The 27,283-nt window shown below is 46.9% G+C and overlaps 1 protein-coding gene across 4 annotated transcripts in view; it reads left to right on the top strand.

The window, feature by feature from the left end:
• Nucleotides 1-27,283, top strand: part of TANC1 (tetratricopeptide repeat, ankyrin repeat and coiled-coil containing 1) — a 2,406,012-nt gene that overhangs the window by 1,449,977 nt on the left and 928,752 nt on the right. For all 4 annotated transcript variants that reach the window (XM_069616378.1, XM_069616375.1, XM_069616376.1 and 1 more), the window contains one exon: nt 17,719-17,885. In XM_069616378.1, the coding sequence (XP_069472479.1) occupies nt 17,719-17,885 (167 nt within the window). The remainder of the gene's footprint in view (nt 1-17,718; nt 17,886-27,283) is intronic.

The raw sequence follows: 27,283 nt of genomic DNA, 5'->3' as shown, positions 1-27,283 counted from the left end.
AATACAGAGTGTGCTATAGGATTCACAGGAAAGAAAGATAAATCAGGATGCAGTAGTTGGGTCTCCCTTCCCCACGTTTTGGACATGGGACAAGGTAGGACTCTGCAGCACACGCTCAAGCTTTCCCAACACGAGATAACAGTTCTGCTCTTAGCTTATCAGGGCCTTCAGTGATTATGCCTCTTTTCTACAAAAAGTCTCTTACCTCCGAGGACCTGATGTCTTCAACAAAATAATAAACGAAAGTTCCTTTCTGCTTGCACGTTGGGTGATGTCTTTTCTCCCTTGGATCCCACATTTCAAGCTCAGACCCTTCTTGAATGTCTTTTTGAACAGTTCACTGTGGACAACGCACTGTTAATCGTGACTTCAGACGTCTCCCCCTTTTATCTTCATCCATCGGTCAGGTTTATTTTTGCCAACTTTACGATGTGGAAATCGCTTCCCTTAGCTTCACAACCATCTGTCGGTCAAAGGCTTTCGACTGTACAGAAGATTTTACTATATCCCTGTATGACGGCTTTGACCCACTTCTCGCCTTTCTGCCAAGGCCTTCTGGTAACGGTAGTTCATCAACAGTGTAATCGCCCAGAGTTTCCAGAGTGAGCACCCACGTGGTGCTTGACTCTTCTATGCTGGCTTTCCCTTTGCGTATCAATAGTTCTTTGTACTTTGTTTAATAAGCTGCTTGCTACTTTTGTTCAACACAGTTAGGTTTCTTATCGGTTCTCCCCTTGACTCACTGGCTGTGATGAGCCACTTGGCTTTTCTTGTCTCTGGAGTCAAAGCCGATACCATGGGGCTCGGCGTTTCTCCCCAGCTTGATTGTCAGCGGAGGAGGACCTGTGTACCGTTGATATCTGCTGCAACACAAGCTGGCTATTGTTCAGGGTCTTACGATTCCTTCTGCTGAGGTTTCACAGGTCGTGCGGTCTGCCTTGCTCATATTGTGCTCTCGTGCTCCACCTTTTATCCCTGTGGGGAAGGGAAAGGGCCATCAGGTGTGTGCTATTCTCATCAATTGCCTGACTTGGCGTTGGGACATGACAGGTAAATGGCTTTGGTGTTTCTGTCGTCTTTCATGATTTGTCGAAGTGTTCATTTCGGAAAAGGGGGATGGTGTTGAGTGTTAGTGTATCCCATGTGACAGTATGTGGAAAAGGTGTTATAAGAACGGAGGTACCGCGTCTCACCCATCGGTGTCCCACTTCGACTCCCCAAGCACCCCCCCATCCAGGTGATCCTCCCTCACTGGTCCACCCCTAGGAACTGGAATCCCATGCGATGGCCGTATCCTGGCCACCTGGATGACTGATCCCCAGGGACTAGTCAGGGAGACACCTTCAGGTTTCTCACACAGCCCATTGGTAAATCAGTCAACCCAGGAAAGACCCTGACCCTCCCTCTGGGATCAGGTTTGGCCATTCTGGCCAGACACCATGTCCTCCTACCCCTTACCTCTGGTGTCCTTATTTGGCTGCTGGATGTCCTTCCATAGCTATACTTCATCTACCCATGGCCCTACTCACTGGATAGACTGGGTGTCCTGTCCTGGGGTTGTTTCTGACACATTTTTCATCGGTCTTCCAATCGTATCCTCCTTGTCATAGTGCCTCAAGGTCAGAAGCCTCATTTATGAAGATTGGGGGGGGCACCATTTTCCCACCTCTGCTCTTTGTGTGAACTGTCTTGTCTTAGGTCACCTCCACTGTTGCCCCTCTTGTGGGACAGTTTTCTGCTGGCTGGCTGCTTGTTTTACCCCTTGAGCTGTCTGGATCCACTTGGTCGTATTCCTCCCTCTTCCTGGTGTCTTGCCCGCCGTGTTTCTTTCACTCCTCGCTGGTGGGTCACCCACCAGGGAGTTCTGAATATTCTTTGTTTGGGTCATCGTTGGTCTAGGGTTCAGGTACATGTAGGTGGCCATATTGTGTAACTTACCCTGCAAAAGAATTGTGCTTTCCAGGATTTTCACCATTCCTCAGCCAAGTCCTTATAAACTGCCACCGTTGGTACTTACCTTTTGTCATGGCTGGTGGGATATTTTTCTCATTTACCCTCTGGGGTCCCCTGGGTCTGTGGTTGAGGATTTATGCAGATATCCTTCTACTATAGTTTTCCATTTACCTATATTGGCCCAAATTGTGATTACTTCCTTACTTCCTGGGGTTTCTGGGTCTCCTACCTGACCTGGAGCTCTTTGCAAAAGTCTCCTTTGATGTTCCCTGGAGTTGGTTGCTGCCTTTACCGCTACTCTGGGTTAGAACCCAGACTTAACTGACTTTTCCACATAACTGAAGCTACACCTATTGGATTTGTCCTGTTCATTCCAATGAGGAATTACTGTGACTATTCATGTGTGGTATTTTGGATCCTGATTTGTCTCTGTAAATTATTTTACTGTTGTCTAAGGTTCCCTTTTTCTCCTCACACCCTAGCCTTATGATGGGGAATACACTTCAATTAGGGGTGAGTAGGGTCTGCCTATCGCCCATTACCGTTTTTAGAAATACACTGTGTCTTGCTATGAGTTATGTTTAACAAAAGTACATATTTGACCTTCTGGATAATCTGATTGTGATTTTATCAAAGGTTGTATTTTTTAGGTATACCAGCATTAGTGTGTTTCCTAGGTATAACTATTAGGAATTACTATGCTGTACTACCACCCTACCTCCTCCCTTGAATTAAGCTTAACTGCTCTGCCATAGCTACCACTTTAGAGCGTTTGGTCTTTCTTTTAGTTTTAACACATGTTTTGCCTTTAAGCTAGATGGATTTTCATCCTTCACTAGAAGGCCTTGGAAAATTGTCCCGAACAGTGAATTACAGCATGAGTATGTGCGATTATACTCCAATGCCAGCATCAGAAGCTGGTAAACGTCTTCAGGGAGATGAACTTTTTGAATGGATGTGCACATAGCAGCAGAAAAGGTGCAGCATTAGACTCCATGTTGTCCACAAAGCGATGAATGAAATGTCATTGTTAAGATGGATTTCTAAAATCTGCTCTCGGGGTATGGGGAGTAATTATGGGAGGCTACCCTATTATGGTGAACAGGGAAGACACTGAGAAGTTAGCCAAACGCAATCAAGCTAAGGTAGCAGACCAGCAAGGCATAGTCTCCAGAAGGGTGTGAGTGTGTCTAGGGCTGCAATGAGTCCACACAGAGCAGCACCATTAATTCCAGTTAGACAGGCAAGTATAAAAACAATTATTTATTAGGCCGTTGGATTACACACTAAGCAGATAAAACATCTAGGTAAATATTGTCACAAAAAACCCTTATTAAACAGAAATATGCATTTGTCATTAGGAGAAATAGAATAGCTTTTGATTCAATGACCTGTGAAACACAAGTAAGTAGTTAGATGCCTAGAAATAGAAAGAACTCTTTAGAATAATCACAGATCAGCTCCCCTTGCTCTTATAAAGTCCAACCCTAAAATGGCTTGGGGCCTTGTCTTCAAAAGTCACCAGTTCCAAAGTAGATACTTTTCTGGTAGGTTTATGTAGATATTTGCAGTGCCAGTGTTTATGGTTGGTTAATAAGAGTCCAAAAGTTCTATAAAGTTCAGGTAAGTACTCCACTCAATCCCATCACACTAAGTAATGCCTAGCGAGCGATACTTAACCCAGGTTCCACAGGTCAGGATGAGTTAGGGTGCGGACGTTACACCCTTGTAACTCTATTGGAGACTGTCAGGAACAGCAACAGGTAATGTAGGCTAACCCTGTGGCTCAAGAGTTCTCTGGAATCCACTTGTAAAGGTGGTTGCAGGTTTGTTCTTCTTTTTTGGTACCATTGCAAGAGTCGTCTAGACTTTGGAGGTTACTTTCGGTAGCAGGATTTAGTTTGGGTTCGTTGCTGTACTTAGGAATCTGCTCCATGCATCTTCCAGTAGAACAATCAAATGAGGAAAGGTGACGATGTCTGTGGGTCAGATGGCCACAGGACACCTCTAGGACATGAAGATGGAGGTCACCACGGTCAAACAGCAACAGGTGATCTTCCAGCAGCAAACACAGTAGCCAGCCCAGCACAGCTTCCCTTGGTGCAAGACGACTGAAAATGCATAAACAGTTGACTTGTGGCACAAGCTGAAGATATGCATAGTTCCTGGGCTCTGCTCGGAATGGCGATGGCTGCAGCGTGGTAGCCCAGGAGAGATCTGGTCAGTGAACCAATTGGTCCAGGGAAACCTCCACAGGCACAGATCGTTGAGCAGGGGTCGAGATGGTTGTTTCCACCGGTCCAGGTGCCAAAGGCCTTCTTGAGATCACAACAGAGTAGTAGTGCTTCACCAGGACAACACTGGCGTCTATGCTGGCCAGCTTCAGGGACCATCAGTGGGGATACACTTCTTTGTAGAGTGATTTGTGGAATAGTTGCAGGAGACCTCCTTTTAGCCAAGATCCAGGCTGGGAGCTTGCTCAAACCCACCAATGGTAAGGCTCTGCACCATTCAAACTGGCAGTGGCTATCTAATCATGGCTATCCGCTGGCCACAACATTTACCCAGCAACAGACCTACAGGCACAGGGATGTGGAATGGGACTAGACCGTCCCAGCCCCTTTCTCTTGCCACATGGAGTAACCACCCTTTAGCCTGTGAAAGCCTCAACTTTCTCTGGGAAATGATTTCCATATACGGCCTTCGTATATTGAAAAGGCAGGGAAAGGCCGTAGGACATGCAGACCAAGTGAAAAACCTTTTGGCAGGACCATCTTAGGGTGTGAGCCACCTTTAATAGCCATTCATGGTAAATACAAAAGTGGACGCATTAAATGTATCAAAAACTGTAAAGGTATCACAGCTGCCACGAGCTTGTCGTAGGCACATAGTAAAAGAAACCAAAAGCCATTATATAAAAATATATAAGGATACAAGGTATCCTAACTGCACTTCACTGTAAGGTAATGTGTGCAATTTTAAATATAGGATAATTAGCAAAGTAAGACATAGTCTGTCAGTACTGATAGTCTTAGCAACTAGTCAGTTTCCTCATAAGAATGAGCAAATAGACAGGGGAAGTAGCGTAGAAGACTTTGCTTAACACCAAAAGTCAGGATAGATGTCAGATACCGAGGCTTCCTCCCCCAACTCCTCACCTGTTTCTTCCGGAATGGGTTCTGTAAGAGTAGCCTCTGATCTCTTCTGATCCCTCTTCCTTGTGGGAGTCTTGTCCTTTGGTGCTCGGGCCTTTTTATCGTACAGATAGGGTCTGTCCCCTCCGGAGGCCACCTTGGCAGAGATATTCCCTGACCGCGGGGATCCCCAAGGGGCCAGTCCTAGATTCAGGGAAAAAGCACTAAGGCAGAAAAAACCCTGTTCCCAATTGGGTTCTGCTGGGCGGCAATTAGAACTCCTCTCTTCCCGTTATGAAAGTTCCATTTGCAGCAGGCAAGGAAGTCCGTTAGACTTGAGAACAAACTCCACCGCTTATGAATGCTCAGTGCATCCAGGAGATGTGGAATATTTGAACAGGAGATGCAAGAAAGCTACTAGAGCCAGAGGTTCAGACTAAACAGAATAACAGAGAAAAAGTACTAGAAAAGGTAAGTAGGTAAAGAATAAAAGAACCCATTCAGAGCAGACCGCGAAGGCGAACAGTTAGGAAGAAAGGAAGAAGTACCGTGAAAGAAACCCACTCACCAGTTAAGAAATGCTCCTTAAGGTCTTAGTGAGCAAGGCTTCGCTCGCTAAAACAGAGTGACGGCGCCGGTTGCAAATTATACCCCCGGTACCTAAAAGAAATGAAAAGACCAATAGTGCTCAAAAGAATTACCAACAGAAATAAGCATTATGAAGGCAAGAGAAAAGTAAGCACGGCACGGCCCAGAGCAAGCCGAATACCGCGAACAGTGCAGTAGAATTCAGGCAAAGGAGAAAGCAAAAACAAACAACGGGAGTACTAGGCTAACACAAGAAGGGCTGAAGAGTACAGTAAGGAATCAAACAATAGGCGAAAGTAGGAAGCCGGAACGGATGAATTTCACGAGAGAATCTCCACACGAACCGAGCGCTGGTAAACAGATACAACGCGTCGGCTTGTGGGAGGAGCCTGCCTATAAAGGGTCGGCGGCCATCTTGGGTGAGGACTGGAGCGTGATCAAAGCTTCCAGCGCTTCTACAGCCTCCAATTCCTGACAGTATACCCCCTCTTTCTCGGGGCACCCCCGGGTTTGCCCGGATGGAGTTGATGGAACTTCTGCACCAGACGCGGGGCGTGTATATGACCCACAGGTTCCCACGTCCTCTCTGCTACTGGATAGTTCTTCCAATGGACCAGATAGTACAACCGCCCTTTGCGGTACTTAGAATCCACCAGATGAGACACCTCGTATTCTTCAGGTGTTGGTTTCACACGGGCTCGTGTACGGTTTACAGCTCTCTTGAAAGGATCCTCCTTATGTTCTTTGAGAAGGGAGACATGAAAGACAGGATGTATCCTTCTGAGGTATTCTGGCATCCTGAGTTTATAAGCAACTGGATTGATTTGTTGTATGATGGAAAATGGCCCAAGGAAACGAGAGGAGAACTTCCCCCTATGAACCCACTTGGGTAGGAATCTGGTGGATAACCAGACTAATTGTCCCACCTTCCAGCTGGGATGGGCTCTCCGACCTTTGTCGGCCCATCTCTTTTGTGAAAGTTGACTTGCTTGGTGTGCCTCCTTAGCGAGTTTGTGAGCTTCTTGCAAGTCCTGTAGAATCGTATCCAGAGTTGGAATTTTGGTTGAAGGCGGACTGAGCCCGGGCAGGTGTTGAGGATGGTAGCCATAGGTACAATAGAAAGGACTCATCTGGATCGAGGTGTGAAGAGAGTTGTTGTAGGCGAATTCCGCTTGCGGGAGGAAGCGATACCATTCTTCCTGCTGGGGACTACAAAAACACCTGAGATATTGCTCCAGATTGGCATTGAGTCTCTCCGTTTGGCCGTTGCTTTGAGGATGGTCTCCTGAGGAAAGAGCCTTATGAATTCCGAGAACCTGGCAGAGGGAAGACCAAAACTTTGAGGTAAATTGTGGTCCTCTGTCCGAAACTATGGTCTTAGGTAGGCCATGTAGACGGACTATGTCTTGGAGAAATGTTGCAGCCATCTCTGAGGCCGAAGGCACTTGCTTGAAGGCGGAGAAATGTGCCAGCTTGCTAAAGGAATCGACCGTCACCATGATCGTGGTCATTCCGTATGAAGGAGGCAGATCCACAATAAAGTCAGTGGATAAGTGTTCCCATAGGCGATCCGGTAAGGAGTGTTGGTGTAATAACCCCAGAGGTTTTCCTGTTTGGTGTTTGTTGGAAGCACAAATTGAACAAGTAGAGACATACTGACCTACGTCCCTTCGTAGGGTAGGCCACCAGAATCCTCTCCGGACCAAATCAAAGGTCTTCCTAATACCAGAATGCCCTGTCAGGGGGGTGTCATGACACCAAGAAAGTATCTGTTCTTGCAGCTTCTTTGTGGGGATATAGAGGGCTCCTTCATGATAAAACAACCCGTCCTTTTCCTGTTTAGTAGATAGCGGAAATTCCGCACACATCTGATAATGAGGGATTAAATCCTGAAGAAACAAAACCGTAGAAGCCAACACAGTGAGATGTGGCAAAACCAGTTCATGTCCTATATAGGATCCGGATGGATCTCCTAGGCTTCTAGATAAGGCGTCTGCCTTCTTGTTTTCTGTGCCGGGTATGTAAGTCATCATGAAGTCGTATTGTAGGAAAAAATACGCCCATCTGGCGTTGGAACATTCCAATTGTTGTAAGACCCGTAGGTTGCGGTGGTCAGTTCTAATAGTGAAAGGATGTGTGGCTCCCTGCAGGAGGTGTCTCCACTCTTGGCAGGCCAGCTTTATTGCCAAAAGTTCCTTTTCGATAACAGAGTAGTTTCGCTCACTACTAGTTAAAGTCTTGGAGTAGTATGCGATCGGATGTTCATAGCTGTCTTCTGCCTCTTGAAGTAATACTGCCCCTACTGCCCCCGTAGAAGCATCTGTTTCCAGAATAAAGGGCTTAGCCTGATCTGGTTGAACCAGGATGGGTGCTGTAGAAAAGCAATCCTTTAAAAAGTCGAATGCTTTTCGAGGTTCTCCGTCAAAAGCGAATCTAACGCCCTTCTTCAACAAGGAGGTCAGAGGGAGTACCTTTTTGGAATAATTGGGAATAAACCTCCTATAAAAATTTGCCAATCCTAGAAACCCTTGCAGTTCCTTGATTTTGGTAGGATCTTTCCAGTTTCTTATGTCCTTTACCTTATTTGCATCCATTTCAACACCTTCCTTGGACAATACGAAACCCAAGTAGGACACCCTTTTGGATTCGAATGAACACTTCTCTGGTTTTACTAGCAGATAATGAGACTGCAAACGTTGTAAAACCAGTCGGACCAATGATCTGTGCTCAGACAAGGACTTGGAGTAGATCAGGATGTCGTCCAGGTACACCACTACCGACACAAACAGCATGTCAGCGAAAACCTTGTCCATGTACCTCTGGAAGACGGCTGGTGCGTTTACTAGGCCAAAGGGCATCACACGATATTCATAGAGCCCAAATGGGGTGCGGAAAGCCGTCTTCCACTCGTCTCCTTGTCTGATTCGCAAGAGGTGATAGGCGCCTCTCAGGTCAAGCTTCGTGAAGTACTCCGCCCCTTGTACAGCCTCCAAGACGTCCCGAATCAAGGGCATGGGATATCTATCCCGGACAGTGACCTTGTTGAGACCCCTGTAGTCTATACAAGGGCGAAGTTCTGTCGAGTCCTTTTTTGGAATGAAGAATAGGGAGGCACCACATGAAGATTTGGATTCTTGAATGAGTCCGTTCTGCAAATTTGCATCTAGATACTCTCTTAATGCCTTCCTTTCCGGTAGTGACAAAGGGTACATTCTTCCGAACGGTACTACTGCTTCCGGTATCAGATCGATACAGCAATCCTCGGTTCTATGGGGTGGTAGTTGTTTTGGAATTATGTCCATGAATACCTCTGAGAAGTCCTGGTAATGTAAGGGAACTGAGGCCACTGTGACTGGCTTCTGGATACTTCTCCTGCGGTCTACGGTGTGGGGAGCGTTACACAAGGTCATACAGTGATTATCACAGAACTTAGAATTGAAAGAAACCCGGTTTGCAGTCCAATCAATGTGAGGGTTGTGTCTTCTTAACCAAGGAATCCCTAATACCAATGGAAAATGAGCAGCTCGGATCTGATCAAACACCAGAAACTCTTCATGTTAACCTAACCTCACCCTTAATGGAACAGTTTCCAAAGTTATGGGTCCGGATGACAAGGGTCTACCATCAACCCCTTCTACCGGAATCGGGGTGACCTTGGGTTTGGCGGGTACCAAGTGCTCTGTAGCCCACTTGGAGTCGATGAAATTTCCCGCTGCTCCACAATCCAACATGGCGAACACCTCTGTGGGAGCTTCTTCAGTTAACCATAGGTCCACTCTGAACACCATTAAACTGTTGTCTTCCGGGGTGTTCACTGCTCTTGTGTAGCTGCAAGGGTACTTGTTACCTCCCCCGAGACTTCCCTTGCTATAGATCGGGGGCGGAAGTTTCCCTGTCGACGAGGAGGGACTTCAGTGCATTCTCTCAACAAATGTGTCGAGGAGCCACAGTACATGCATAGACCTGCCTCTCTCCTCTTTCTTCTTTCTTCTGGCGTCAGAGGACCACGGGCAGCTCCAATCTGCATAGGCTCATCTGTAGCAGGGTTGGCTCTAGGTGGAGGAGTAGGGTTAGGTTGTGAGAAGCTTCGGTTTCTTCTTCTCTCAGATCTTCTTTCTTGAAGACGGAATCCAATCTGAAGGGACAATGTCACTAGCTCCTGAAAAGAAGCAGGACGGGCTACTCTGGCTAGTTCATCTTTGATTTCGTCCTGGAGACCTCTTCTGTAGATGGTTTGCTGGGCGGAATCAGGCCAATCTGCCTTGGCTGCTAGCCTCTGGAAGCGAGTTAGATAAGTTTGAACGTCTGTATTTCCTTGTTTGATGTCTAGGATTGCTTCCAAGGATGAATAGAATAATTCTGGCCTATCAAACCTTTCACTGAAAAGTTCCGTAAAACGGTCATAATCACTCAGAAGGGGATCGTTTCGGGTAACAATAGGTGTAGCCCATGAAAGAGCGTTTCCGGTAAGATTGGCTATAATGAACCCAACCTTTGATCTGGCTGTCTCAAAGGCGTGAGGTCCGAAGGCGAAATACACCCTGCAAGCGTCAAGGAATTCCTTCAGTTCTCCTGGATGTCCATTGTATTTGCCAAAGGAAAAGGGCATAGTAGGCAGGTCCCCGCGATCATCCCGATGTAACACCACTTGCTGTCGGAGGGCTCCGTTCTCTGTTCGCAGGGCCTGCACCTCCATAGTAAGGTTCTGCAGAGCAACCACCAACTCCTGATACTGCTCGAGTGACGCCATGATGGATCTTGGGCGTTGTATGCTGTCAGATACCGAGGCTTCCTCCCCCAACTCCTCACCTGTTTCTTCCGGAATGGGTTCTGTAAGAGTAGCCTCTGATCTCTTCTGATCCCTCTTCCTTGTGGGAGTCTTGTCCTTTGGTGCTCGGGCCTTTTTATCGTACAGATAGGGTCTGTCCCCTCCGGAGGCCACCTTGGCAGAGATATTCCCTGACCGCGGGGATCCCCAGGGGGCCAGTCCTAGATTCAGGGAAAAAGCACTAAGGCAGAAAAAACCCTGTTCCCAATTGGGTTCTGCTGGGCGGCAATTAGAACTCCTCTCTTCCCGTTATGAAAGTTCCATTTGCAGCAGGCAAGGAAGTCCGTTAGACTTGAGAACAAACTCCACCGCTTATGAATGCTCAGTGTATCCAGGAGATGTGGAATATTTGAACAGGAGATACAAGAAAGCTACTAGAGCCAGAGGTTCAGACTAAACAGAATAACAGAGAAAAAGTACTAGAAAAGGTAAGTAGGTAAAGAATAAAAGAACCCATTCAGAGCAGACCGCGAAGGCGAACAGTTAGGAAGAAAGGAAGAAGCACCGTGAAAGAAACCCACTCACCAGTTAAGAAATGCTCCTTAAGGTCTTAGTGAGCAAGGCTTCGCTCGCTAAAACAGAGTGACGGCGCCGGTTGCAAATTATACACCCGGTACCTAAAAGAAATGAAAAGACGAATAGTGCTCAAAAGAATTACCAACAGAAATAAGCATTATGAAGGCAAGAGAAAAGTAAGCACGGCACGGCCCAGAGCAAGCCGAATACCGCGAACAGTGCAGTAGAATTCAGGCAAAGGAGAAAGCAAAAACAAACAACGGGAGTACTAGGCTAACACAAGAAGGGCTGAAGAGTACAGTAAGGAATCAAACAATAGGCGAAAGTAGGAACCCGGAACGGATGAATTTCACGAGAGAATCTCCACACGAACCGAGCGCTGGTAAACAGATACAACGCGTCGGCTTGTGGGAGGAGCCTGCCTATAAAGGGTCGGCGGCCATCTTGGGTGAGGACTGGAGCGTGATCAAAGCTTCCAGCGCTTCCACAGCCTCCAATTCCTGACAATAGGGTTCGGAACAATCAAAAAGAAAGGGTGTCCCATAGAAATGTATGGAAGGAAAGTCGCAAAAAGAAAATCTTTCCTAACAGCCGTCAGTTTACTTTTGCCAACTGGGGATTTGTTTAGGTAGTTCTTGATCGAGGCAGGGAATTCTTTTCTCTGGATCTTACAAAGCCAGAGTATTATAAGTGTGTTTCGAATGGATTGTGTCCTCCAACGTATTCCACATCTTGGACATGTAATGTCCACAGCTGTGCACTTTGGAAACTTTTTCAGCAGAAGGCGTCCTGCGTCGATGACGTCGGGTCGATGTCCCTCGAAAGGCCTCCATCGACGGTGACGTCACTGGATGTTACAAATAGGACGCATGGCGCCCGTAGCCTCAGTTCCATTTTTTTCCATGAACGTGTTGCTTCGTGAAACTCGGCGCGCCTCGTGTGTTATCATTGAGATGTCTTTTTCTTCGACCCCTCTGACTACGCGGTCTGGCTTCAAGACCTGCCGGGACTGCAAGTTGAAAATGTCGATCACTGATCTGCATCATGTTTGTGGTACCTGGGCGAGTCGCATGACGACTGCTCAAAATGCCAGTCGCTGACTATCATGGCCTTGCAGGAGTGGAAGGGGGAGCTCCAGGTATGTAGGGGCTCTAAGCCTGTTAAGTCCCGAAAATCCAAATCGTCCACGTGGGTTTCCACGAAGACTTGAAGGGTGACTCTCCACGTCGGAAGGAGTCCCGGGGATCTCGGTCCCGCAATGGTTCCCTCCATTCTTCTTCCTTGTCCCAGCACTCTAGGAAGCGCTGTCACCGGTCGCCTTCCCCGTCCTCCTCGGAGGATGGTGCCTCGAGGAAGGTGGCATGCCCAACAAAGTCCTCGACTCCAGAGGAATGGGCTGAGTTTAAAGAACAAATGTTAGCGATTTTTCAGCCGCTGGGCACGGGTCCGGTCACGCCTTCTAACGAAGCTGGCCAGGATCAGTCTCGTACTGTGGCTCGCACGCCTTTGGGCTCGGGTCCACGACGCGACTCGCGTTGGGAGCCATCGAGTTCCCGTACGCACAAGGATGCGAAAAATCGCAAGAGACGTGCTTCTAGGTCTCGGTCCTCGTCCCCAGCGAGACTGCAGCAACCTACTGAGGGCACGATGCTGGTGTCGACTCGGTCGCTTTGCCATCATATCAGCCAACGGCGCCGTCGGCACCTGTGTCAACGCCGAAGCCTTCAGTGTTCACAGCGTCGAGGTAGTCAACGCTTTCGACATCGAAGCCTTCAGCGCTCTCGATGCCTTTTGGGTATTTTTGCCCGCAATCTACCTTTGGAGTACCCCGATGTGATGGATCCTCCTAGGAAGGCTACGGCGAAGTCTGTGAGGCCTTTTGGACTCCAGGCCCTCTTCTGTCACCAGACCTGGGTTTCGACTCCCTCTGGGTGACATTTAAGAAGAGGAAGAAAGGTCTGAGTCTGAGGACCCTGGTGAACTTGATGAAGCTCCACTTTTTTCTGGAGACAGTCAGTTGGAGGAGTTGAGACAGACCCTCCATGATGCCAGTGGGTTGGACACTTCCCCGGAAGTGGAATATGGTAGGCCTGAGCCTGGGGCTCATGCTTAGTCTTCATACAGAAGGCTCATGGCTAGGGTCTCGGAGCATCTGGGCTGGTCCAGTCCTCTTGAAGACTTTGTGCAGGATGATCTTACGGACACCTCAGATCAAGGTCTGTCTTCTGACCCGGTTTTACCATTTCATCTCCCCTTACAGAAAAGGATGGCAGTTGCTTGGCAGTCCCCGGAATCTCTTCCGGCTCTTAATAAATCTTTGACAAAGAAATACTGCCCTTCCGTTAGCGACCCCAGCTATTTATCTACTCACCCCACTCCCGAGAGTTTGGTGGTTCAGGCGGCTACGACCTCCTCGAGGCAGGCGGCGTACCCTACCATCCCTCCGGATTGGGACGACCAGCGCTTCGACGGTTGGGCCTGGAAGGTATTTTCTGCTGGGAGCATGGCATTGAAATCCGCTGACTCCACTTGTGCCTTGGCAAGGTTCTCACACACTCTGTGGAACTGTGTTTCTTTAGCGGCTGAGCATATTCCCTAGTTGGAAGAAAGGGATGGGTTCCTTGCTCTCGTGCAGGGCGGCAAGAATGCCATTTGCGAATCCTTCAGTCGGGTTTGGATACGGCCGACAGTGTTAGCCGATCCATGGCTGCGAGCACCGTTATACGCATATTTGCGTGGTTGCAGAAGTCGGGTTTGGATCCAGATGTGCAGGCCGTCTTCTTAACATGCCCTTTGATGGCGCACATTTGTTTGGCAGCAAGGCTGACGAGAGCCTTGAGAGGTTGCAGTCCTCAAACTGTGGCTAAATCTTAAGCGCAGCTCTGCGTCAACCTCTGCCTTTTCGTTCTAGGGGACAGCAATGGAGGGGAGGTTCTTTTCGTTCCTACTCCTCCTTTGGTAGAACGAGAGGGGCCACCAGTCAAAGGGGCCAGCGAAAAAGTACCTTTGGTGGTCGGGGAAATCGTGGGGCCAGAGCCGCTCAGGCAGCTGACAGTTTGCCTTCAGGCACTGCCGCAGCTGCTTCCAAACAGTCATGAGGCCATGTACCATGGTTCACCAGTTGGGGACAGACGGTCTCAGTATCTCGAAGAATGGCGAGCCGTTAATTCAGACACGTGGGTGCTGGATACCATTGCCCACGGCTACTGCCTTCCCTTCCTTCTGCGGCCTAACAATCCACCGGGGAAACATTCTTTGAAGCTTCCGGATCCGCTCCTTGCGCAGGAAATCCTAACCCTGCTGGAGAAAGGTGCTATAGAACTGGTGCCTGTAGCGGAGAGGAACAAGGGATGGTATTGCCCTTATTTTTTTCCCTGAAAAAGACGGGAAGTGAGACCCATCATGGACTTGCGTTGGTTGAACAAACTTCTCAGGAAGGACAAGTTCAAGATGGTTACTCTTTCTCAAGTCCTCCATGCCCTTCAACTTCAGGATTGGTTGGTGTCTCTGGACCTACAGGATGCTTACTTTCATGTGCCAATTCATCCCAAGCACAGAAAGTACCTGAGGTTTGCGTCTGGCGACTCGCACTTTCAGTTTCGGGTCCTGCCATTCAGATTGACCTCCGCACTGAGTGTCTTCACCAAGCTAATGGTGGTGGTGGCAGTGTATCTCAGGCGAGGGAGGGGGGGGATTCACGTCTACCCCTACCGGGACGACTGGTTGATCTGGGTGCGCTCTCCCGAGAAAGCGTTGAATCGCCTCGGTCTCACCTGCCGCACCCTCCACAGGCTGGGCTTCTCCCTGAATTTCAAGAAGTCGCATCCAACACCTTCCCAACAGCTCCAGTACATCAGGGCTGTGCTAGGCACGTCCTTGGGGAAGTGCTCGCCTCCCAAGGTGAGAGCTCATCACATTGTGCAGATGGTGGACAAGTTTCAACATGCCCAGAGTCTCCCGGCTTTCGCATTCTTAAGGTTGCTCGGCCTCATGGCATCCTGCATTTTCTGGTGCCAGAGGCCAGGCTGTGTATGAGATCCCTGAAATGAGTTCTCAAGATGCAGTGGTCACAGTTCTCAGGCAAGATGTCGGATCCTGTTCAGATTCCACTCTCGGTCTCCCAGGATCTTCTGTGGTGGGCCAACGAAGGGAACCTGATGAGGGGGGAACCGTTTTGGCAACCATGGCCGGAGGTGGCTGTAGTGTCGGATGCTTCCCTCACAGGATGGGGAACTCATGCCAATGACTTGACAACCATCGGTCATTGGTCTCCGTCAGAGTCCAGACTCCACATCAATCTGTTAGAACTGAGGGCCATCAGGCTAGCCCTGAAGGCTTTTCTGCCCTCTATACGGGGAAAGAGTGTCCTGATCATGATGGACAACACAGTGGCCATGCATTACCTCAACAAAAAAGGGGGCGGGTGGGCAAGGGTCACTCCCGTTGTGCAGAGACGCAATGCATCTCTGGTTCTGGGCCATCCAGCCGGGAATTTCGATCTCGGCAGTTCATCTGGCCGTAAACGAAAATGTGGCGGCTGACACTCTGAGCAGGCAGAGCATGATCTCTCACGAGTGGAAGTTGGCTCAGGAAGTCCTTCAGGAGATCCTTGCCCTTTTGGGAACCCTGCAAGTGGATCTCTTTGCCACCAGTGTCAACCGGAAGGGCGAGAGATTCTGCTCAAGGGAATTTCCTCCAAGAGGAGCCTTAGGCGACTCGTTTGTGGTGGATTGGTCATTCCCACTGCTGTATGCATTTCCTCCAGTCCCCGTCATTCCTCAAGTGTTGTGGAGGATCGGTTCCCACATGATCCTCATTGCTCCGGATTGGGGCCAGGAGAGCGTGGTACCTAGACCTTCTAGAAACGTCCATCTGCCCTCCATGCCGTCTTCCCTATCGAGAGTATCTGCTCTCGCGTGGGGGGGAGGGGTTAGGTTCTCCATCCAGAGGTCAAGAGACTCAACCTTCACGCTTGGTATCTGAAAGGTTGAGGTATAAGGATTGGGACCTCCCGGATGACATGATGGAGGTGTTGCTTTCTGGCCAGGCGGCCTGCAACAAAATCCCTGTACAGTTGCCGCTGGCGCAGGTTCTGCGACTGGTGCAGAGGTCACAATGTTGATCCTTTTCATTGCTCCATTCCTATGGTTTGTCTTGCTTACTTTCTTTGGCCCAAAGGGTCCTTCAAGTTGGTACCGTTAAGGGTTACCTCGTGGCGCTGTCTATCTTTAAGCGCTCGTCTAAAGAATGGTCTTACTTTAAGAAACTGAGAAATCAAAGGAATCTTAAAGGACTGACTAATGTATTCCCGCCATCTCCTTTACTGGTGCCAGTTTGGGATTTTAATTTGGTTTTGAAATTTCTCATGGGTGCTCCGTTTGAACCTTTGCACGTTTGTCCTTTGAGATTACTGTCCTTCAAGACTGTGTTCTTGGTTGCGCTTACTTCCGCTCGCAGAGTGAGTGAATTGAAGGCACTTTCATCTAAGCCACCCTTTACTGTGTTTCATAAAGACAGGGTTGTACTGCGGGTACGTCCCACTTTTCTACCTAAGGTAGTATGTGAATATAATTTGAGTCAAAAGGTGGTTCTTCCATCTTTCTACCCTCCTCCTCATCATCCTGGTAAGGAAGAGGAGCGACTCCATCGGTTGGATCCTAGGAGAGCTCTGAGCTTTTACATTTCTACGATGTCCAGGGTCAGAGTGGACGATCAACTCTTTGTAGGATATGCTGGACACCGATTGGACCAGGCTGTTACCAAACAGACCTTGTCCAGGTGGATTATCCTCACCATTATGGAGTGTTACTGATTGGCAGGTAAGGACCCTCCTGAAGGGTTGCGAGCTCATTCCACTAGGGGCCGTAGGTACTTCCACAGCCCTCCAGCAGGGGGTTCCTATTAGGAATATTTGTGATGCAGCCACATGGACTTCAATTCACACCTTTGTTGAACATTACTCCCTGGATACAATCCATGGTCAGGATATGGCCTTTGGGAAGGTGTTTCTTTGTTCTGCAATCTAATTGGGTACGCTAAATTCTTTTCCCTCCTCCATTTACTGTCCCTCTGGAGAATTTCATATGCGATTGCAGCTTCCATTTCCGCAAGGCTAAGTGCAGTCATGCAGGCATGAGACTGGTGCCACACGTTCTGAGGGAAAAACGTAAACTAAGGCTACGGGCGCCATGTGTCTTATTTGTAACATCCGGTGATGTCACCCTCGACAAAGGCCTTCGAGGGACATCGACCCGATGTCACTGACGCAGGACGCCCTCTGCTGAAAAAGTTTTCGAAGTGCACAGCTGTGGACATTACATGTCGAAGATGTGGAATACGTTGGAGGAACATCCAGTCGAAAGAACGTTTCCTGTTGGTAAGTAACTTGTTCGTCTTCGTGTGTGTGTGTGTAACTATAAAAATAAAAATGCCAACATTCGAGCAATTGAACAATTGTATGGCAAAGCAAAGTGCACTTGTTGGTTTTACATGTATGCAATAATCTATCAAGAGAACTTCTTTATTATTTAATGTCTTTCAAAGTATTAACACTCCCTCAACATTAAAATGTCAATTTCCTAGCTTGAGGTTTATTAATCAGAATGTACATTTTTGTTTTGCATGTCATTTCAATTTTTTATGTTACTATTTAGAGGTATGCTGAAAACGCTCTCAACATCGCAATCTTTCTCCATTTAGATCATAAAATTCCAGACGAGGAATTCATCATTCTGGTTGATGGCTTAAATGAGGCTGAATTTCACAAGCCTGATTACGGTGATACCATCTCTTCTTTCATTACCAAAATTATTTCAAAATTTCCTCGCTGGCTCAAAATGATTGTGACTGTTCGTACTAATTTTCAGGTAAGTGTTTTATTTTTTCCCAAATTGTTAAACAGGCTGTTAGGAAAGCTTTCTCTTTTTGCATCATTACCCCATTGACTTCAAGAGGTCCATAGCATATCTGTTATTTTATTAGGACTCTGACTGGCTTGTGGTGAGGGGTGCGTGAGTGGGGCCTTTTTATCCTCACTCACCTATTAACTCCTTTAGTTTGGGGTGCACTGCACAGTCTATCACGCTCCCACTGCAGGGAGAACTTCTCCCATCCATCCTATTTCATGTATTCACCCATAGAGGAGCATGGAAATAAGTCCTTTTTATGAAAGGGGAAACTCTGAAATCGCTTGACAATAATGCACCGACAACACTGACTCTTGACGTTTTTAGCAACCTGCAATACAGTCAACCATTGGACATTAATACAAAGACTAATAACACAGATGGGAATAAAGCACGTTGGATTGCCAGCTACGTTTGCAATTGCATTCCGAAGGTTAAAATTACACATTTCCCCTCAACAAGCTTCCCCTTAGTGTGGTGTCCCTCAGGACCCCATGTTGTATCCATGGCTGTTTAATATAAACCCCCTAACTGACTTTATTGAACCCTTCGCTAAATATTTCCAATGAAGATTAACCAGGCATAAAGAGTGTGGAGTCTTGATTTTATTAAAGGCACAAGAGACACATGAGAATTATGCTCATCTGTTTTATTGCTAGCTCTTCAGCAGCCTTGTAAAATCAGTTTTGAACACACGTTTTACTAACATTTAACAAGAAATACCCCAAGTGGATTGGAAACTACAACTTACACCCACATTTATTTCCACCAATCCATGCCTCTATCCTCTTCCATGTCATTTCCTGCCTGAGGCACAGCCTCTTTTGCTACTCTTTGACAGGATAAGTATCCCTTTTGGTTCTCTATGATCTAGTGAGAATTTATAGATTGTTTCTACAGCGGGGGGCACTGTACTTAAAATATCTATCGAACAGAGCCTCAGAGCGCCATTATTAAAGCTTGAGGGAGGGTAGGAATAATTTGTATTCATTATGTGCAGGGAGGTCCTCACCAGAGTACAGTGTCACAACTGGCTAAAAGGGCAGCAGTGCGCTGGGTCAGGGCCCACGAGTCAAACCGGCTGCGTGCTGTCAGACGACATGGTCTATGACACAAGCGTACCAGAGCAGGTCCACGCAATGGAAGCACATCTATAGTTATGTTCATTTATACCACGCATCTCTGCCATTTTCATGGTCTCCAGGTGGCCTGGCGGATCTGGAAAGGAAGGCGGGCTCGGGGTTGGCGGGGAGGGAGTTGGAGGTTTCATAGTGGCATCAAGAGGGAAAGTGCAAGAGAGCTTTGATATGCTGTTGGTAGCTTTGTGCTTTGTGTGTCTGTGATTTGGTTTTCTGTGGTTCATTTGCCATTGTGGGTGCTGCAGAGAGAGTGCAGTTTGTGGTGGTGTCCGATTTCTGTCAAGGTAGAGGTATGTGTGAGTTGTGTTTTGGTGTTTGAGTGGGTATGCAGGATAACTGGAAATGTTATTAGTAGAGTAAGTGATGAGGGTGGTCTGTGCCCTTTTCCTTAGGGTTATGTTGTTTTGGCCGGGTACAGGTTATTTAATGCTCATCTGCATTAAAAATGCTTTACTTTATTGGGGTATCAAGGATTGGTAATTAGGTTTTGGTTGTGATGTCTGTTTCTCTTCTACGGAGTTTCCCATTTAGTTCATTTAGTTAAGAGTGATGTTTTTACAAGTTTTTTGAATATTGGGTGTTCTTCTGTTGATCGTATTTGTTTCGGGAGCGAGTTCCAAAGTTTTGCCAAGAAACAGGAAAATGCTGAGCCACCAAATTTCAGTTTTGGGTATTGTTTTGGTTTGAGGCAGATATCATTGATCGATCTAAGTATTCGATATGGTAGGTAAATAGAGATTTCTTCTTGTATGTTTTTCCGTTCCTTGACCGAAGATTGCTCTGTGGGTTACCCAGAGTGTCTTGAAGAGGATTCTTTGTTTGACTGGCAACCAATGTTAGGGTGCTTAGTGCTAGTGTATTGTGTTCTCTTGGAGAGTCTTAGGAGTAGTCTTGCTGCTGCGTGCAGAATCTCCATAGTTTTTTGGTGAGGTGGTCTGGCATTCTGAGATAGATGCTGTTGGAGTAGTCTATTCTTGACATGAGGGGGGGAGATGATGGCAAGCCTATGTTGAAAGATGATATGGGGTAGTATCAGTGTGATAGCATGTAGGTGCAAGAAGCATTTCTTTACCACTGCCTTGACTTGCGGTTCTAAAGTGAAGTCATTGCCCATTAGTATTCCAAAGTTTTTAACTCTCATTTCTGTATGTCATGAAATGTGGAGTAGGTTTGAAGGGTTGTTGGGTCTTATCATGATGGGTCTTATCATGATTTCTGTTTTGTCCGGGTTAAGTATAAGGCTGTTGGTGGTAATCCATTTGTTTATTTCTGAGAGTAAGTTTATAAGAATTAGGTCTAGTTCTCCTTTCTTCCTGACTTTATAGATGATTTGTGTGTCGTCTGCGTAGTTGTAGCTAGGGGTGTACCGAATAGTAGTTAAGTGTTCAGCCGAATATCGAATAGTTAATCCGGAGCCTAATATGGAGCCAAATAGTTGCCTTTTTAATAAATGTTATGTATACAAGAAAAACACTTTGGAATAAATGACTAGAAAATATACTGTTCAAGAACAGTAGAGTTTGTATTTTTGTACATTCATAGGTGCCGCTTGTTGCACAGGGCCCAAGTAACTAAGACTAGGCCAAAAAGTGTAGTAGGCATGTATGTAATTACTGTGAGGGGAGATTGGGATGCGTTTACTTGTCCTTTCAAATGTTCCTTATGGGCCTGCCCATCTTTAACCTTCTGGCTCCAGCAAGGCACAAAAGGAGTGATTACTTCAGTTGGCACCCTGCTGACTGCTGAAGTGTTACTAAATACAAACCTTTGGATTGTTAGAGCTATGCTTTCTACCTGTGGTACCGAGTAGGACTGAGGCATTTGAAAAAGGTATTTTTATTAATAAATAGTATTGTTCTTTTTTTTCGGGTGGGGTATGATTGTGGTTTTTTGAGGTATGGTAAAATACACCAGACAAAAATATATAGGGAATGCCGAGTCCTGCATGACCCTATAGGGAAGGGACAGTGCTGATTTTTGGATCTTTATTTGGCATGTGGATATTTAATTTACTTGTTTCACTTGTACATGCATTTGGTCCAATGTTTCTGAATTGTATACTTGTATCTCCTTGTCCTTATTACACAGATATCCCTCTTTTTTAACTCTCTAATGTTGGGAGGAATATTTCTGCTGCTACTGACCGGGGAAGTTTGGTTACAAACAAATAGCCATCTGCTTTAGTGACATCTGTCACTATTACTCAATTTTGAGGGACTAATTTTGGCAACATGAGACAGTGGAGGACAGCAATTGTAACCTATGTTTTGATATTGCAAGCACATCTCTGCTGCAGACACACTTCCCACTGAGCCATCTTACTTGCTTTATAACCTTGGCCTGCAGGTTGAATACACTTGTTTGCTGCGTGCACACTACCTCATGAGCTATTTTACTCGGGGTTTGAACTTACCGGGTTCTCTGCAATACATTATTATAGCTATATTAATCCACTTAAATATATTATTTGGATTGGGAATTGTTGGCATTGGAACCTGTAACTTCCAGATTTCTCACAGAGGTCATCAGCAAATCAGTAAGTGCCTAAAGATTATACAGTTTTCCAATAGCAACTTCATAAATTATTGTTCTAGTGCGTCTGTTTTCGAATGGAAAACACAGGGGAGAACAGAGTTACATTGAACATGTTTAGAGTTTTGCTTCAGCTGACCCCTGCCCAGCAAATCACCAGATGGGCCAGTCTGTCCAGCACACGAAGGGCAGGGACTTAGTCTGCACTTTCACACCTTTGCCTTGCCTGTACTCAATCAAAAAAGTGACAGCAGCATTTGTTTAATTATCTTTTTAAAGGATAAACATGACATGCCTAAATGAATACTGGCATGCAGTCAAAGCAGTACTTGATGTATTTTGTAGGGGAAACTATTCGGCTTTGAGTGATAAGTAAGTATTCGGCTGAAGCCGACTATCTTATTTTCATCTGCAATTCGGCCAAATACTTACTCAAAGCCGAATTACAGTACACCCCTAGTTGAAGCCGGTGAGCGCATGTATTTTGATGAGATTGTTGAGTTGGGTCATGTAGATGTTAAATAGCAGTGGCAAGAGTGATGAGCCTTGTGGTGAGTGACGTAGTCGGACGATGAATGGGCTGGGTAGGGAAGTCCCAAGGATCGGCAAGTGCCGAATAGCGAGAGCTCATCGCTCGATAAGGGCTGCGGCCGAACGCAGCAGGAAGACACTGGCTTGAGTCGCAGTGCAGAAAGGAGAAAAGAACATGCATTTGAGCATAGGTTTGAGCCATTCATCGGTTGCAAAGGTCTCATCAGGGGAATGAGACGTGAGAGAGACATGGGATCTGAAGTTGGAAGAAGACAACTCCACAGACGAGTAAATTGCAAGAAGAAATGTGGTTAAAAAAGGAGATGGTGGCAGAGAGGTCAAAGATATGTTCATCTTGGAGGACGTTAGATACCCCACGTTATCCAAGTACGTTCCTTTGCCCAGAGTAGGCCAATATATGGTCAAAAGACCACGCAAACCCTTAGAGAAGGAAACAAGATTTAGAATGAGGGCTGAATGCCCAGGATCCGAGTTATCCAGCAAAGTGGCTGAGTCACCAGAATTCGATCCAAGAATTAGCACATTCATAACTAAGGCTACAAAGTGTCCTCCTGCATATTACACCATGTTAGGTCTCTGAGCCAGGCCTTACTGAAAGGAGCGACCAATAGCAAGCTGGCGCTTCGTCAATAACAATGGGATGCTCAGAAATGTAGGGTGTCCTCTTCCATATCCACTAGTTTAGTTGTGTTTACTCGCCAGAAGGCAGCCAATGGTCCACAGTACCGTGCCATAACATTGGCATCATTTATCTTACACTGTGGACAAGACCCAGGAGCAGAAGGATTTTGTATGGTTGGCTTCTTGTGGTGGTCATTCCCTCATCTTGCTATTATCTTGTTTGTTCACCTCTTCTTGGGGGCCAATTTGTGCTTGCAGGAAGCTATAAATCCCTCCTTAGCCCCTTTCCTTTTCATAGCATTTGTGTTAGTTTCTCTGCTGTGGTTTTCAATGACTGTAGTCGTTGGAGAAATGCAGCATGTTTCTCTTCACTGTGGCAGTGATTCTCTGGTCTTTTATGGCATCTGCGAGTCTTTCTACCAGAGTGCAGTGACTTTTCTGATGCAGTGTTTCCTAGTACATGCAATCCTGAAATGAAAGAAACAGAACTCTGTCCAGAACAAGGTACTTCAGGCATTTGGTGATTGATAGTAGTGCCTTCCACTTGTAACAAGTCACATTAAAGGGGGGAACAGAGCCTACGTCCCTCCCAACTTCCTCACTCCTCCTCTGGGCAGGACTGGCTCTGGTGAAAATCCTGGTAGTCTTCCTGCCCCAGGTTTGGGGGGGGTTCCCAACACCCTGTCACACTAGCTTCCCAGATCTCCATTCCCCCCACCATTTGCTAGGGTAGAAATCCCATGTCTAAGAGGTCTGGTCATCGTGATATATGCTAAAAGTGCAACCCCCAAAGGCTGGTCAGGGAATGACAAAAGTAGCTCATTTAGATTACCTTGTGCTCTGGCATAAATCATTCATCAATTGTACTAGTGATGTCCCTCCAACTCTTGGAAATATTCTATGATAAACTTACTAGCCCAAAACCAATCCTCTAATTTAATAATTCCTATTCTAACTATTTACACACACCCAGTGTCAAAGGAGATCTCAACCCTTCATATCTTATCAAAATGCATGTTAGTCGATAATGGTGTGGGTCGATAATGCTTCCTATAAATATTTTTATTGTTGCACGAACCATGTATAGCTTCGATTAAAGCATGTAGTGTGCCCCATATCGCAGTTGTTAATTTTATTGGGACATAATTGCCCTTTCCAAGGCCACCTGTTGTACATATGGTGCTGGGTAGTTCCGTAGTTTTACATTACCTGTTTGAGCTATTAAATAGTATGTCGCCAGATCTTGTTCTGCTAGTCCTCCACCTTTTGAAGGGTAATATTAGTACCTCCCAGACTTTACCAGCCCAAATCAACCACTGCATCACTGTTTTCAGTTTTCTAAAAAAACACTGTAGTTACTACAATGGTTACATCCAGGAACAAAGACAATATTTTGGTTAATATCGCCTTCTGATAATGGAAGTTCTAGCACAAATGGATAATTGCAGTCTGATCTTTTTCTCAACCGTTTGCTCAAACGTTTTAAATGTAGGAAGAACATTGTTTGAGTAATGTTTGAACCTCCCTGGAGACTCGTGCCCAAATTTATGGGGCTCCATCGAAACCCACAACTATTACCAGCACTAGTGTTATTGGGGAGAGCAGTAGTAGTTCAGATTGAGCCCAATTTCTTTTTCAAAGGCCAAAGTATTTCCCATATTTAACAATTGTATGTGACCGGGTCCTGGACTGGACTCTGTCGAGAGGGAGCAGTCACCTCTCCCAAACTCTGCAGGGGGCCTACCAGAGTGAAAGCCAGAGCCATCCCTGTCCCTGAGGCGGAGCTTGGGGGACCAGACGCTGAAACACCCTAATGTGTCTTCAGTGTTAATGGTGGTACCACCCTCTGTCACACAATGCCTCTAGTACTGTTTCTGTCCAGATTTCTCGTTTGCCATTTACAGCAAAACTCCCAGAATGCACCTGTGCGCAACAAAGAAAACTCAGACTGGGACCAGGAGAATGGAATTGAAAACAGGAATGAAATCTTTCCCTTCTGCACTGAGCCCATGGTGGTGGCTCCTTGCCTACAGACCAGACAGATGCACGTCACATCTACTTTCCATCCTAACACGAGGTAGTATGATCCTTGATCCGAGTATGTGGTAAGAAGAGCTGATTTCTTTTTATTTCTTGAAAAAAGAAAAGGAAAAGAAAGGAAGCGGATGGAAATCTTTTTTTATTGCACACATCCCTCCCTGCCTGTTGCCCTTTGTCACCCTTGGGCAGCGAGTTCCTTGCGGGAGGCCTTTATTGCTGGCCTCGAGAACAATTAAAATATGGCCGCTGTTTTTTTTCAACTACTAAGCGACCTCTTACATCAGCATGCCATTGGCTAGTGTCACTACAAATCTGGCCAGTGGTGGACCGGCAGGCATTAGCCAGCCCACCCCTCGAAGGTCCACTTGCCAAGGCCCTGTCTGTCCCCTGACTGCTCCCTGGCCAGGCCTGGGGGTCCTTTTGCTACTCACCCCCCAACCCCCACATGATCGCTCGGTGGCTGCCATGACCCTGCACTCTCTCAGTGCCTTCTGAAAACACAGGGACAGTTTCACCTCCTTGTGGATTGTTGCCAGCACTGATCATCACTTCCACACCTGTGATTCCCCCTGGTCCCCCCTCATTCCGTCTCTCCTGGACTTCCACTCTTTTTTACCCCTTACTGTGCCCAGTGGCTTCATTGTTGTTTTCACTGTTGCATCTGCTCTGCTTATTTCGAATCTAGCTCTGCACAGTGGTTGCTTGTGTTATTCTGTCCTGCTTCTCCTGTCTTCTCGGTCTCTCCTGCTGCACCCCCTGTGTTCTTCCCTAGTGCCCCCACCTCCCTTCCCCCATTCTGCACCCCCCCCTCTCTATCTTCCTCCCCCTCTGCCACATCACCTATGGTGCTCTCCGTTTCTCCTATCTTCTCCAATTGTTTCACTATTGACTATCCTACCCTTCTCAGTAAGTCTGGTAGGAAGAAGTTCAAAAAGGATATCCTGGTCTCCAACCCAGGGCTCCCCATCACTGATAGCTACACCAGCGCTTCCCCCAGACAGACCCTCACTGACATCCTCTTTGTTGTTCCTTCACCTGACTTATGGACTCTTATGGACTCTTCATATGGTGTCTGTGCTCTCTCCTTACTCTTCCTCCCCCATTAATGGTGCCACCCGATATTACCACATCCCCCAACTGAAAATGTTTATAAGCTGGGTCTAGTTTCGCAAGAATGCTTACTGAACCGACCACCATCAGCTCTGTTTTACCAAGATTGAGTGCCAGGTTATTCTGCATCATCCAATACTCCATTATGGCAAAGAGTCTGTTCAGTTCTGTCTCATCCTGTTCATGCTGCCCTATGAGCGGAATGACACATTGCGTTTCATCCCCATAGTTTGAAAAGAGAACCCCCTCCCGTTTGAGGTGTGTAAAAAATGGCGCCATGAAAATATTATAAATACATGGTGAAGAGCAAGCACCCTACGGGACACCAAAAAGCACAGGGATAGGAGGTGCCATAGCATCGTCTGCACTGACCCTACTGACTGTTAGACAGAAAGGATAACATCCATTGTATAGCTGCCGGAGAAATGTTGGCAACCGTCTTCAACCTCTCAGCCAAAATAGTGTGAATAACAAGGTCGAAGGCCACGGACTGATCCAGCGAGATCAGAAGTGAGGCCAACTGATGGTCCAGTCTCTTCAAAAGTTTCGACTTAAGATCCAGTAACGAAGTTTCTGTCCCAAAACCCTGTCTAAAACCTGACTGTAGCAGATTTAAAATTGGATAAAGATTCAGGTGTTGGGCCATCTGGGAGTAGGCCACTCAATCCAATATTTTAAGAAGAAACAGAGTATTTGTTATTGGCCTCCCCTCTATCCTCATCCTACTCGATCTCTCTTCTGCCTTTGACACAGTCAATCATGCCATCCTGATCCACCAGCTCTGTGATGTCCTTGGTATCACTGATCAGGCTCTGGCCTGGCTGACTTCTTTCCTCTCGGACGAGCCTCCCAGGTCCAACTTGGATCCTTCCTCTCCATCTCTCTCTCTGTCTCCACCTGCGGTGTTCCCCAATGATCTAACCTTTCTCTCTGGTTGTTCAACCAATATTTGGCACCTCTCGCCCACCGCATTGCGGCTCTCTGCCCTAACTTCCAGTGCTATGCGGATGACACCCAGCTTGCTTTCAGGCTCCCCTCTGCTGCCTCTTCTCCTTCTCTCATCCCTAATTGTCTGCAATCCAGGAGTGGTACACCGCCAATGATCTCTTACTGAATTCCAGCAAGACGGAGATCCTACTCATCGGCACACCTGCACCCCTCTTTCCCGCAACTCTCTGGCCAGCCTCCCTTGGCCCTCCTCATGCTCCCACCTGTGAGGCTAAGAACCTCAGGGTTATCTTCAACTCCTCACTCTCCTTCTCTCCTCATATTTCCGACATCTCTAAGAAGTCAAACTACCAACTGCACCTCCTCAGCGGTATTCTTCCTTTCCTCTGCTTCCCCCAGAAGCTCATTGTCTCTAGT

The sequence above is a fragment of the Ambystoma mexicanum genome, chromosome 9 (assembly GCF_040938575.1).
Source record: "Ambystoma mexicanum isolate Mex_15411 chromosome 9, UKY_AmexF1_1, whole genome shotgun sequence".
Classification (NCBI taxonomy): Eukaryota; Metazoa; Chordata; class Amphibia; order Caudata; family Ambystomatidae; genus Ambystoma; species Ambystoma mexicanum.
Note: the sequence above shows the minus strand (reverse complement) of the source record. Positions and strands in the feature narration are given on the sequence as shown.